Source organism: Thalassophryne amazonica, chromosome 7 (genome assembly GCF_902500255.1).
Source record: "Thalassophryne amazonica chromosome 7, fThaAma1.1, whole genome shotgun sequence".
Classification (NCBI taxonomy): domain Eukaryota; kingdom Metazoa; phylum Chordata; class Actinopteri; order Batrachoidiformes; family Batrachoididae; genus Thalassophryne; species Thalassophryne amazonica.
Genome location: NC_047109.1, coordinates 97138831 through 97153376, shown reverse-complemented (window position 1 = coordinate 97153376; position 14546 = coordinate 97138831). Strand labels below are relative to the sequence as shown.

The following is a 14546-nucleotide window of genomic DNA, read 5'->3' as shown; positions in this document are numbered from 1 at the left end:
TTCAGCCACTGTCATCCTGGAACCAATTGACACTGAATAAGCATTTTGCCATGGTTGAGCCTGTAGTGCCTGCTCACACTGTCATTTTGTTTTTCCTCTTTTTTTTGCATTCTTGTTTTATCTGCAGGACAACGCTGAAGAAAAACATTACTCTAGTAAATAATGCAAATGGCAGCCACACAAAGTGTACTACTGCCACCTACCAAGTGTAACCAACATAATACATAACCAGGTATTGGACAGTTTGGAAATGGTTGTTGCAGGATACAAAATAAAAACAGAAAAATAGATAATCTCGTTCATTTTGTCCGAGTTCAAACTGAATGTCACCTCTCCTACAACACCAGACATTTCAAGACATTTTAAGACGTGGAATATCAAAAACAAAATTTTTGAACATTTAAGATTTTTGATGGATTTGTGGGGACCATATATGTTTATAGGGAATAATGTTGCTACCTGTTGAATAGCACAGTTCTTGTTTGACCAGATCGTCTTGACTTCTTCATGCTCTTTCTTTTTCAGAAGGGACGGATCAGGTACATCTCCAAGCTCTCGAGCCCCCCTCAGCTTACTGACCAGCCGCCACAGTCGAGACTGCCATCGCAGGACCCCAGGAATGGCATCCGCTAAATGAAAGCAACATGAACATACAGAACATGGATACATACAAAACCCTTTAACAGTGAAGTTTCCATTGTTTGTAACAATTCCATTCTGGATGAGAAGCTAATTGCTGACACAAAAATAGATCTAAGGATAGACAGTGTTGTTTTTTTTCTAGACTGTGATGCATTATTGGAACATTATTGGACTGATGCATTATTGGAACTTTAAGTGATAAACCTGACTGGAGGACAATGCAAAAAGCCAAATGGAGAAAAAAAAAAAAAAAAAAAAATCAACTATGACATGACAAATTGTAACATTAACAGCAGCTCATTCTCATTTTCTTGGAATGCAGTTTGAACACTGCAGAAAATACAGTAACTTGTGTGTTTGCAGCAAGGTCTCAACTCACTCTTGACATTCCAGAGAATGTCCTGTTCAGGTGGTGCAGCATAAAGGATGTAGAGTCGAACAGTGTCCACACCATACTGCTGCACCACTTCTTGGGGATCCAGTCCGTTGCATTTGGATTTGCTCATTTTCTCCCATGTCACCTCAACACGTCCACCGTCCAACGTCAATGGCTCCGTACCTACCAGGTAGAGTCAAGTAAGACTTAGAGGACAGACGTAAACTATATATATATATATATATATATATATATATATATATATATATATATATATATATATATATATATATATATATATATATATATATATATATATATATATATATATATATATATATATATATATATCTGCTGGAGCCACTCTTCCAATTTGGGGGTTACAGTTCCTAGTGCTCCTACTACCACTGAGAAACCTTTGGACTTTACCTTCCATATCTGCTCCGTTTGCTCCTTCAGTCCCTGGTACTTCTTGATTTTCTCATGCTCCTTCTTGTCTGTCTGGAATTTGAAGTCACACAACCTTAGCCCTGTCATTCTCAACCACCTTTGGGGGCACTTCCCCATTGGGTCTTGGGGACTTTTAATCTGTATGCGGCACAGATGTTCCTGGACATGACTCCAGACACTTGGTTGTACCCCTCAGTGTACCAGCTTGCATCCTGTTACTATGTGCTGGACTGTCTCTGAGGCACATTTGCACAGCCTGCAACTTGTGTCCTGTCAACTGTGGTAGACTCCTGCCTTTATGGATCTGGTGCTTAGGGCGTGTTCTTGTGCTGCCATGATCAGAGCCTCTGTCTTTTAGGCTGGCCTTTTCTAACCACTGGTAGGACTTCTTGATGTCAGCCACTTCCTCTATCAGTCAATGGTACAGTCCATGGAGGGGCTTGGTCTTCCATGATATCTCCTCCCCCTGCTCCTTATCACCGTCTGTCTTCAGCTGTCTCTCAGGCAGATCTGATCTGAGATCTGAGCTGATCTCAGGGGCCATCTTTCTAATGTATATACATCAGAAAGATAGCCCCTATATATTATATAATGTACTGATCAAACAGGCTAATTTAACTTTATTCTGTAGTGACGCTGTAAATAATTTTGCACCTTTAACATGAAGAAAAAAAAAAAAACACTGTCTCTCTCGGTCTCTCTTGTTTAAATTTGTCACACGGACAAAAACCTAGCAGACTCAGTGGTGTATACCTGTGAAGTCTATTTCTTCTCTCTTCAGGTACTGCCCACTGTCTGCCAGTTTGAAAGTTTGGCCTTTGATCAGACCCTGGACCAGCAGCTTCCGAAAAGGCTCTCTGTTGCAGACGGAGGTTTGTGTTGATAAATAACACATACTGACAATCATGAATACACAATCAAAGCAGATATTGCACTGTGTTCTCTACCTGTGACCCACAAGACCCTGGTCTTTGCAGAAATGACAGAGGAAGCGAGCGTAATACAAGTGCATGACAGCGTGCTCCTTCCCTCCAATGTACACGTCTACAGGCAGCCAGTAGTCTGCTAGGTGGCGCTCAAAGGGTCTGGACAGAAAGAAGGTTTGAAATTCAATCATCTGTTAGCCTCTTGGGTGAGTCTATGCTGGTATCAAGTGTGATTAAAATGTAATAGAGTTGAAGACCTCCACATCTCAATGTGTTGAACTTCTACTAAGCTTCTCTGCTGCTTGATCATGTGCATATTGCAGACTTATTTGCTCACCGGTGGAAGCTGGTGGAACAGTGGAAATATGTATGCGTGTGTATTATATATATATATATATATATATATATATATATATATATATATATATATATATACACACACACACACACACACACACACACACACACACACACACACACACACCTTTTACCAGGTGGCAGAGCTACTTGTGTTTCATAAGACACACATGCATGCATCCACTAGGGGGCAGTCAGTCTGAAGCTAAAAAAAAAAGTCTAACCAAAGTGAGGAATGTTCAGCTGTGACAGCTTCCTCAAAATGAAGTAGCTGTGGAGAAAAATCACATCAGAAATTAACTGAGACTGGGCCATTTCTTTTCAATTCCCATAGGGCAAATGCTCGCCGTTTACCCGCCAGCCATTATGGTCAGCAGAGGCAGGGATTCTGCTTAATGACGCTTTTTTGGGGGGCAGACTGCTATCGCTGTGTGTCACCTTTCACATCAGCCATTAATCCGCTCTACAACACCCTGCCTGCCACCCTCATGTCTCTCAGACTTTATGCTGTGCGGGGATAATTAAACCAGGAAGAAAGTTATGAACTCACAAGCCTAAAAATAATTTGCCCTATTTGTCTCTCACACACACACACACACACACACACACACACACACACACACACACACACACACACACACACACACACACACACTGCCTTCTCCCCTTTTTCTCATTTTACACTATCAACATTTTTCGATTCATACCTTCAATCTTTCCACTTTGCAGAGAAAGTTCAGCGCCCCAACTGAAATGTACAAACATTGTAATTGCTTTTTCTGTTATTCCATAATCTGTCCTACCAAGAAGAGTTAAGTGAGCGAGAGCAGCCCCTCTCCCTTTTAAAGCAGCTTTACAGCTCGCTCAGGCCACTGCAAAATTAATCTCTTTTGTTAAGCGCACAGTGTTGCCATCATCTCAGCAGGTGGCAGTTACGCCTTCATAATCGCTTCTGAAAGTGAATCTTACTTAAAGCATGTGTGCGCATGTGAATATGAAGCAGCAGGAGCGTCGAAGTCAAGCTCATAAATATTTGGGCACGATAACCAGGTTATTCTTTTAGAAATAAATCACTGCATTACTGAAAATAATGACAGTAAAATGAATAAGAACACAAAGTGGACAACGTCAGGATTGAGGGTGTTGACCAGATGGAGTGAACAGAGTATGAGTTACTAAAGTTTCTGTATATGGTCCCATCTTGAGCTGTTTCACGGCCATGTGTTTGTCATTCCCTAATTAGTACATTTGCAAGCAGTCTACAGTTGATTTTATTCTACTGGCGTTAAGTGTTATTAAGAAGTACAAAATGCTGTTATTGCCAATGAAGCAAGTCAGTCAGGGTTGAAAAACCAAAGCAAATCCACTCGTGAGAGAAGACTGAGTACAGTCACATCAACCCGTTGGAACATTTTAAAGATGAAGAGTGTCCTATTGGGCTCAGGAACAAAGGAACAATTAACAAGTGGAACACATTGCACAAGAAATTCTGAGAAGAAAACCTCCTGCACAATCGGTGTCCAGATCAAGAACACCCTCCGGGACGTCAGGGATATTTGCAGCTGAAGGTGATTTCTCATATAAATGCAGACAATGTTAAGGACACGTGGTTTAGGCAATGCATTTCACCTCAGGAGGGTTTGCAGGAAGAAGGATGAGAAAAAAAGTACATTGCAGAAACCACTTTAGAAGTTTTGTGATTTAGTCTGACATGGGCCCTATCACTGCTCGATTTGTTCCTGAATCTCATCATCTGTCCAGTTAGATATTTTTGTTAGGCGACGTCCTGTGACTGGTTATTCTTCGATTCTTTTATTCTACTATTTTTGCAAGAGTTGCAAGAGTCTGGTTTTGGTGCTGTCTCCATCACCAAAACAAACACACATTTGCAGTGAATCCTCCAGACAATGACCTGCACTATGCATGCACGGGCTAAATCAGACATGATGCAGTACAAAGGCACCTGCAGTTTAAAGTCCATTCACTGTCTGATCCAAATGATTCAGACACTGATAACCTTTATCGGTCAGGAAATGTTGACAGACCTTGGCTTTGCAGATGATGCTGTGACCTTCACTGAATCAATGGACACCCTGACCACAGCGCTTGAGAAGCTGAGTGATGAATCGTAGTATCTCTGTTTGCAACTGTACTGGATCTAAAAATTTTTCAATGACTTTCTGGACATAGCCATCAGAAGTGCATCTATATGTGGGGAAACTGTTGAACTTGCAGTTACATGCACTTATCCTGGCGGTGGCATTCATGTCTCTGGGTCCTCAGACTTTGAGATCAAGAGGCTCTCAGGAACAGCTTCTGGGGTCATGAGTTCCCAAGGCAGACGTGTTTGGTGATGCAGATACCTTTGCAAGAGAATAAAAGACCAACGCTTCCAGTCTTACTGTATTGGTTGTGATGCTTTTATGCTAACCAGTGATCGAAGGAGATGACTGGATGTCTTTGGTACAAGATCCCAGGATGCCCGGGTACTTTAGCCCTCATTACAGAAACTTTGCACAATTTATTACCACCCTTGAAAAACGTCAGATACCTATTTGATAAACACTACTCAATCTAGAGCCTAAAGGGCAACACACTAGTATATATACTAACTAGTATATATAGCATACTTCAACACATACCATTTACATTGTGAGGGAACGTCAGCTACAACATTCAGTGTATATGGTGCGTTTCTGTCAACATGATCCAGCACACTGGTGCCTCAGTATTGGGGACCCAAACATCTGGAAAAGGTCAAGAGGACGCCCAGGTTTTTCAGGGCTGCCTCAGATAGATTGGTAGTTTCAAGAGATTAAGATGTATGTGGCATTGTCTGCCAGGATGGCTGCCACTCAGGACCCAAGCCTGTTTCATAGTGTGCTGGACACCAGCACATGGTCCAAGACCTGACCTGATCCTCACATATAGCTCCTCCAAGCAATGTCTGAACAAGTTCAGGAGCATGTGTGAAAGAGCTTTAAATTTGCAATCATGAGATGACTTATTCCAGATGACGTACCACAAAATGTAAAGGACTGGAATCAAAACACATGCCATGATGGGACAACAGGGCACAGGTTTTAAAAACAACAAACGGTACTAGCAGATGCCATGTATTAACAACATTTTGAATGGCAAGGATGAGTTTATTATAGTTCAGGTCCACTGATGCAGACCATCAGAAAGATGAACTTTCAACTCCGAAACACTGTGGCACACATCTAATGTAGCAACATCCAATTATTTATGGTCATAACTGGATATGCATGCTTAAAATAAGTAAGTCGTGACCACCGTGTTAGCATAATTATGTGTTTAAGACATTTGCAATTGCACTTGAACGGCACTGGAGAGAGCAGAGGGCAACTGGTTTTCTAAATTATGTAGCTGCTTTTCCAAAGAGATTTTTACAGACTAAAGAAAAAAAAAAACACCCACTGCAAAAAGACTTTCTATTATCTTCATTTAATATTTATATACCAAAGCAGGTTTTCACCTGTGTGAGTTGGACATGATCTGATCAGTTTATGCACAAAAATAAGCAAAAAGCAGTACTTATACAACTGGGACACATGAGATCTTTGGGTGAACTTTGGAAATCCAGACTCTGCTGTGGATGGCGAAGACTTAATGATGAATTCTGAAAAAATGTTCCTACTAGTTTCCTACTTGAACCCACACTTGCCACTTATATTCCATTTACTGAGACTCTGCTCTGCATCATGTGGGTGTTTTTTGAGACAGTGATTGTTGTGATCACTGGAGTCTATATGTACAGGGTTCCTTTACTGCAACATTTCTGTGTCTGCATGTTGACATTTCTTTGCTGTGCTTTGCTTGTTTGTTATTTTCATACTGACAGGATGGCCAAAGCAGATGGCCAACCCAATGAGTCTAGTCTGCTTGAGGTTTCCTCCTGTAATCAAAAACATCTGAGGGAATTTTTTTCCTGACCACTGCTGCCAATGTGCTTGTACACAGAGTGGTTAAAGTTCAACCTTACTCTTGTGAAGCACCATGGGCCTTTTGTTGTGATTTGGCACTGTATATACAGAAAATCACATTGTATGATTTTTAAGCCATTAATTTGCATTTTATTGCAGGAAATAAGTATTTGATTACCTATCAACCAGCAAGAATTCTGGCTCTCGCAGACCTGTTAGTTTATCGTTAAGAAGCCCTCCCAATCTGCACTCTTTATCTGTATTTATTACACCTGTTTGAACGTGTTACCTGTATAAAAGACACCTGTCCACACACTCAACCAATCACACTCCAACCTATCCACCATGGTCAAGGCCAAAGAGCTGTCTAAGGATACCAGGGAGAAAACTGTAGACCTGCACAAGGCTGGGATGGGCTACAGGACAACAGGCAAGCAGCTTGGTGAGAAGGCAACGACTGTTGGAGTAATTATTAGAAAATGGAAGAAACACAAGATGACTGTCAATCTTCCTCGGTCTGGGGCTCCATGCAAGATCTCTTCTCATGTGGTAAGGATGAGTCTGAGAAAGCCTAGAACTACACAGGAGGACCTGGTCAATGACCTGAAGAGAGCTGGGATCACGGCTGCAAAGATTACATTAGTAACACAGAAAACCGTCATGGTTTAAAATCCTGCAGGACACACAAGGTTCCCCTGCTCAAGCCAGCACATATCCAGGCCCGTTTGAAGTTCACCGGAGACCATCTGGGTGATCCAGAGGAGGCATGAGAAGGTCATGTGGTCAGATGAGACCAAAATAGAACTTTTTGGTATCAACTCCACTCTCCATGTTTGGAGGATGAGAACAACCCCGAGAACACAGTCCCAACCGTGAAGCATGGTGGTGGAAACATCATTTTTGGGGTGGTTTTCTGCAAAGGGGACAGGACGACTGCACCGTAAGAGCACTGAAGATGGGACGTGGCTGGGTCTTCCAGCATGACAATGACCCGAAACACACAGCCAGGGCAACTGAGGAGTGGTTCTGTAAGAAGCATTTCAAGGTCCTGCAGTGGCCTACCAGTCTCCAGACCTGAACCCAATAGAAAATCTTTGGAGGGAGCTGAAACCTGAAAAACCTGGAGAAGATCTGTATTGAGGAGTGGACCAAAATCCCTGCTGCAGTGTACAAACTTGGTCAAGAACTACAGGAAACATTTGATGTCTGTAAGTGCAAACAAAGGTTTCTGTACCAAATATTAAGGTCTGTTTTTCTTTTATATCAAATACTTAGTTGATGCAATAAAATACAAATGAATTATTTAAAAATTATACAATGCGATTTTCTGCATTAATTCGATTCTGTCTCTCACAGTTGAAGTGTACCTAAGATAAAAAATTACAAACCTCTCCATTCTTTGTAGGTGGGAAAACTTGCATATCAACAGTGGATCAAATACTTATTTGCCTCACCGTAATAAAATAGCCAAACAGGAATAAATGAACTTGTGCATGGATGTAGAGTGAAGACAGGATTAAGAGTGTGTGTGTGTGTGTTGCTGTTCATACCTGCCGTGGTTATGAGGATCTGTGTATCTGAAGTAATACCATGCCGAGTCCACAAATGTGTCCATAGTGTCCGTCTCCCGCCTCGCTGGACCTTTACATCTGACAGAAAGAGTTGACAGAGGCAGAAGAAAAATTATAATGCTAACAAGTTAGAAAATTACTAAGTGAACAATTTCTGTTTAAATGCTCAGACAAATGATCCATTATTTGATGTGTTTATGCATGAGCCTGTGTAAAGCCGCCTCCATCTGGCTGTGGAGGTCACGTCCCTGCAGAGAAGCCAGACTGGCAACCAGAGAGCTGATTCTGTGCCTGGACTAACATGCTGTGCTAACAAGGAGAGAATCAGTGGGCCTAACACGAGCGCTCGTTTGTGTTGGAAATGCCACCTCGTGCCTCCTCCAATCCAAGTTAAACAGCACTGTATTCGTGATGTGCATCCGCCAACATTTCCCTCAGTGTGGAGGAGAGGACATTTGCAAAGATGTGGACATAACTTTTCGAAAAAGGGGTTTCTTTTGTTCAGTTTTATACTTAATGTTACAATGAAAGCATCTGCCTCTCATCTCATAATGAGTCTCAGAGTTAAAATCACCGTCCCAGAAAAATAAACAAAGACGGAGCTCACAAGTTTTGTGATGTGCAACAAAATAGGCACCATGGACTTTACAGGAAGGTTCTTTGTTATCAGTCACACAGTTTCACTCAAGCAGAGATTTTAATATTCAATTACACCCTTTAAGCACACAAACACTAAGAGGCAAAACCCCTTGGCCATTGACCATAACCATCTACAACATGGCTGTGAAGCTGGGGTGAAAGCTGGGGTGGTTGCCTAGCAACAAAAACATGGCACAGAGAGGTTAATCGCTGGAAGCCAGGCATTATGATGAAAACCCGGCACTCGTGCAAGCCATTTTTTGGCACAAAACTTTCAAAAACAGCAGCCACTAACAGGGAATTCTTCTTCAGCAAGTGAGATTTCACATGTTCGTTCTCAGCGCAGATCGGCCAATCAAAGGCCAGATTATGACTATCCGACAGACAGCTGGAACACACTCCGCACAGCTCAGATTAGGCGACAAATGGCTCATCTCCAAGTGATCAAAGCACCAAAACTCTAAAACTAGTTAAATCTGTAGGAAGGTCACCTGCATGTAGAGGAGGAGCAGCCAGAAGAATGCAAAAGGCTCTTGAACAGATGAAGAACGAGAGGTTTTCCACTCCACAAAAACCCACTCCCAACAGAAAGCCGTCCTCAAACATGGCACGTCTGTGAATGTGTGAGCTGAGCAAACTATGACGTGCCAGTCTTTACCTTTCTTAGCCATTCTAAGCTGAGACAGGGTCTGGCTGGCGGGCCAATCTGCAGTGGGACACAGGGCCGGAGATGAGACAGGAGCACAGGAAATGACTTCCTCGAGGACAGATAAAACCCCATTTCTGCCGCCCATCTCTCATCACACTTCTCATCTCAAACTTTAATTGGACATGGATGGCAAGTGAAGAGAACAAATTTCCAAAGACACTTAACAGCAAAGGAGAGGCAGGAAGAGAGGAGATAACGGCGCATTAGCAATTACAACCATCAATCTGCACTGAGGGAAGGAATTCCGAGAGCTCTGTGGAAGCGAGTGAACACAATTTTGCAACTGGTGCCATCTGTGAGTGAACAGCACCATTGTTTTAATCAGCACGGCTTCATTGATCGCGATTAGTGTCATTCAGAGAGGAATTCCCACGTGTCCCTGCAACTTAAGAAGACAAGCGAGTATTTTTAGGACACGCTGACTCAGATGACTTGTTGCAAGTCTGGTGAGTGATGCACGTGTGTGTAGTAACACTTGACACTCAGTTACTTATGTAACCCCAACCATCAGCTCATGCTCCTCATTACATAAGACTGTTAGAACAAAAGGACAGCCTTGTTGTCAGCGCTCTGTGTTCTCGTGAAGATGTCAGTTCTCTCAGGCTGGGCTGACAGTGGACTCATTCTTGGTGTCGGTCTCAAGAGGCAAAACAAGAAGTATGGAGAAGTCACTGTCACAACAAACAACTGACACACAATTCGTTTCTCACTCCACAAGCATTGTAATGGAAAAGATCAATTCCACAATCAGTCGGTCAACAAGGGCAAAGTCTGCACTAACCCACAGTGCCCTGGAAAAATGTTGACAATCTTACCATTGACAAGTGACGCGTTTCTACTGAAGGCTTTTACAAAATAAAGATTTTGACCTTTGAGGTTGGGGACACCAAATTTGATGACAATCCAGCAGTTAAAAAAAAAAAAAAAAAAAAAAAAAACTTATTCCATTCACAATATTTTTACAAATGTACACTCCAGTAAGCTTGACCTTCTGACCCCAAAGTCAACAGGCTTCTTGGGGTAAATAAACTGAACATACAGACGAAGTTTGATGACAATCAGACAGTTAGAAAATAAGTTATTGATTTCACAAAATTTTTACAAATGTACATTCCAGTGAGCTTGACCTTTTGACCCCAAAGTCAACAGGGTTCTTGGGGTAAATAAACCGAACATACAAACCAAGTTTGTTGACCATCAGGCAGTTAAAAAAGAAGTTACTGAGCTCAAAATATTTTTCAAAGTACACTACAGTGAACTTGACCTTTTCACTCTAAAGTCAACAGACTTCTTGGGGTTATATTATATATATATATATATATATATATATATATATATATATATCTCAATCAAAGTCAAAGTCAACTTTATTGTCAAATATGCTATACATGCTCAACATACAGCACAGATGAAATTTCAGTCCTCTCAGACCGCAGTGCAAAGTATAGAATAAAAACTACTACTAAGCTAAGTAAAAAACACTACCTTAACACGACTAATTTACAAAAAAATAAAACAATATAAAACAGTATAAACAATGTAAGCAGTGTACGTATAATAGTATGATACTGTAGTGCAAATGGCAGTATCATACTGCAGCATGGCAGTATGCTGATGCAAACAATATAACATTAAATACAACAGTGCAATGGCAGCATGCTGATGCAAACAGTATAACATTAAATACAACAGTGCAATGGCAGCATGCTGATGTAAACAATATAACATTAAATACAACAGTGCAATGGCAGCATGCTGATGTAAACAATATAACATTAAATACAACAGTACAAAGGCAGTATGCTGATGCAAACAATATAACATTAAATACAACAGTGCAATGGCAGCATGCTGATGCAAACAGTATAACATTAAATACAACAGTGCAATGGCAGTATGCTGATGCAACAGTGGCGGCTGGTAAAAAACAGTCTTGGTGGGGCTGCTGTGCCAATAGATTCCCTTGCCTTGTCCAGTACAGGCATTCAAGTGAACATTCGGAAAATTACTACAATTCCACAATAATCATTTCATGTCCTCCTCAAAATCAGCAGTTTTACAGATAAAGTTAACCATTTACAGCTATATTAGGCCCCATTTCTACTTTGGAAAGGAACAGTATCAAATACAACACTCAAGTTCTTGAGAAAAGAACATTTCACCATTTGACACCAATTACACACATAGTACACCAAACTGTACTGCACTGCCATCATCTTCAGACAAACAGATCCTGGGGTTTGTTTGACAAGTTTGACAAAGTTTTATTCGGCACACAAAATATTCAAATAGAAAAAAATGAACAATTCCACAAACAAACACAGACAAAACTAGTGAATCCGAAAGGGTGTGGGCTGAAGCAAAGCTTATTAGCGCCCACCCCTGCTAGTACAAGTCCAACAATTCTAATCAGTCATATTTACATAAATATAAATTCACTACTACATGTCTACACACAGACATACACATCAATATACTATTCACTTATAATTATATTTATATAGTACCAGATCACAAGAAAGTCAAATCAAGGCAATTTATGCCAGTAAGGACTAACCTTACCAATGACACCGACCTTAACAAAATAGAAAATATCACCAAATTTACACTCTTTCAAAATATGGAAAAATTCTTCAATTGACAAAAGAACATTTTGTACATACTACAATGTTCATACCACCTTCAGAGAGAGAGAGAAAATGTTTGTGTGTGTGTGTGTGAGAGAGACAAAATGTTTGTGTGTGTGTGAGAAAGTGTTCGTGTGTGAGGGAAAGTGTTCATGTGTGAGAGAGAGAGAGAGTGTGAGAGAGTGTGTGTGTGTGTGTGTGAGAGAGAGAGAGAGAGAGAGAGAATGAGCCACTCAGCCACTGAGTGTGTACTCAGTGGCTGAGTTACAATTTCTTTAAAAAAACATGCAAATTGCTATTTCAGGGTTTTGTTTTGTTTTTAAACTGAGCAAATAATTTGTTTTAGAGTGTGGAATACTCCAAAGAATATTTCACTTCTGTGAACTGATCCTCATAACGTGTAAAGTGAAATCAAAATACCAGCATGGCTGCAGCTTTGAACACTGTTACAAACAGCCCCGGCCTCCCCTATTACCATTATAACTGGTCCGCTGTCCCAAAAAAGATCACAGCTTTGACCCCCTAAAAACAAACAAAAAACGTCACTCATTCGTTTTATCTTAAATTTTCGTCCTTGTTTCCACACCAGGAGCAACATTCGGGAATAAATCTGAGCAGCTCGTCAGCTCACCTGAGCTGAAGTGGATCCAGAGGAGTCAGTCTGCAGCTGGCAGAGGTGGATGCGCTCCTTTCCACCCCCCAGTAAAGAGCGCAGATCAGCAGCCTCCGTGACGTGTGCGCGCTGACAGTGTGAATGAAGCCTGACACGGTTTATCACGAGTCAGACAAACGTCTCTCCTCCAACCGGGATGTGCAATTGTCATTAAACCACGAGAAAGATCTTTTGTGCGCACCTCCATGCGCCTCCAAAAGGATCCCCGCCAAACTTTGGTGTCATTGATTTGATTAGTTTTGTCCCGTTTTAAACCTCCGAAGAGTTCTTCAACTTACTCCAGCAAAACACTCGGAGACAAAATAAAAATAAATAAATATAACCCAAACGTCGTCGTCACCATCATCTCTTCCTGCCTGACTGACTGATAGCAGCAGCTGCAGCGTCACGTATATCACTGACTGTAGCAATCTAACGTTCCCGCATTTTTGTAGCAGGGGCTAAAATTCCGGCGCCCCAACGCCATTAATTTTGGCAATGTTGATTTGCCAAATATTTATTAATTTTCCCTAGCAACTACATACAATTGGTTATTTCGCTGAACTTCAAGGGCGCTTTGAATGATCGCCCAAGACGAGGAATGATACGTTTTCTGCTTCTGTCGGTGGAAATGCACTGTTGAATGACAGTCAGTTGGAGGAAGTGTTGTTTTAATCATTCATATTACATGTAGGCACATACTATTAAGTAAAACTGACATTGATAATACTTTTTAAATATGACTTTTCCCCTCCACATCTAGGAGGGCAGCGCCCGAGCGCCCCCTATGGGCCAGCCGCCACTGTGATGCAAACAATATAACATTAAATACAACAGTGCAATGGCAGTATGCTAATGTAAACAATATAACATTAAATACAACAGTGCAATGGCAGTATGATCATGTAAACAATATAACATTAAATACAACAGTGCAATAGCATTATGCTGACGTAAACAATATAACATTAAATACAATAGTGCAATGGCAGTATGCTAATGTAACCAGTACACCATGCTGGTCTCCGAAAAATGATGCCCACCTCTTCCACAAATTCTCAGATAGTCACACGACTGAAAAGCCACCAAAAGCTGTCTGAATCTTCCGAATGGTGGAAGAGGTGGGCATGTCACAGCATGTCCTGTGAGACTTCAACACGGAGGTGCTTTTGCTCCGCCATTATCAGCTTCGTACCGAAGCACAAATTTCGCCGCCACTCTTTTCATGGCCAAATCTTGTCACAGTGGAATGTGCCGAAAAAGTGCTGATGTCCACCTCTTCTGCAATTTCTCGGATAGTCACACAACAGTCCCGCATCACCACAGTGTTCACTTTGGAAATGATCTGGTCATTTCAGCATGCTGATGGCCAACCGGAGAGTGGCTCGCTCTCCACCGTTGTGTGGCTGTCTTTAAACCAGTTGTACCGTTCCTTAATGTGTGTGATGCCCATAGGATCGTCACCGAAAGCTGTCTGAATCTTCCGAATGGTTTCCACCTGGCTGTCGCCCAGTTTCTGGCAAAATTTGATGCAGTCGTGCTGCTCCAGTCATTCCGCCATTTTCCTTGAAATAAAAATCCGACGAGAGACTACAACCCCTGGCAAAAATTATGGAATCACCGGCTTCGGAGGATGTTCATTCAGTTGTT

General features: G+C 41.5%; 1 protein-coding gene across 1 annotated transcript in view; it reads right to left on the bottom strand.

Moving 5' to 3' along the window:
* The window catches only part of lars2 (leucyl-tRNA synthetase 2, mitochondrial), a 93915-nt gene that overhangs the window by 28245 nt on the left and 51124 nt on the right, over positions 1-14546 (bottom strand). The window contains 5 exon segments of the mRNA XM_034175187.1: positions 429-629; positions 1022-1201; positions 2222-2325; positions 2416-2553; positions 8249-8347. Of these exon segments, the coding sequence (XP_034031078.1) occupies positions 429-629; positions 1022-1201; positions 2222-2325; positions 2416-2553; positions 8249-8347 (722 nt within the window).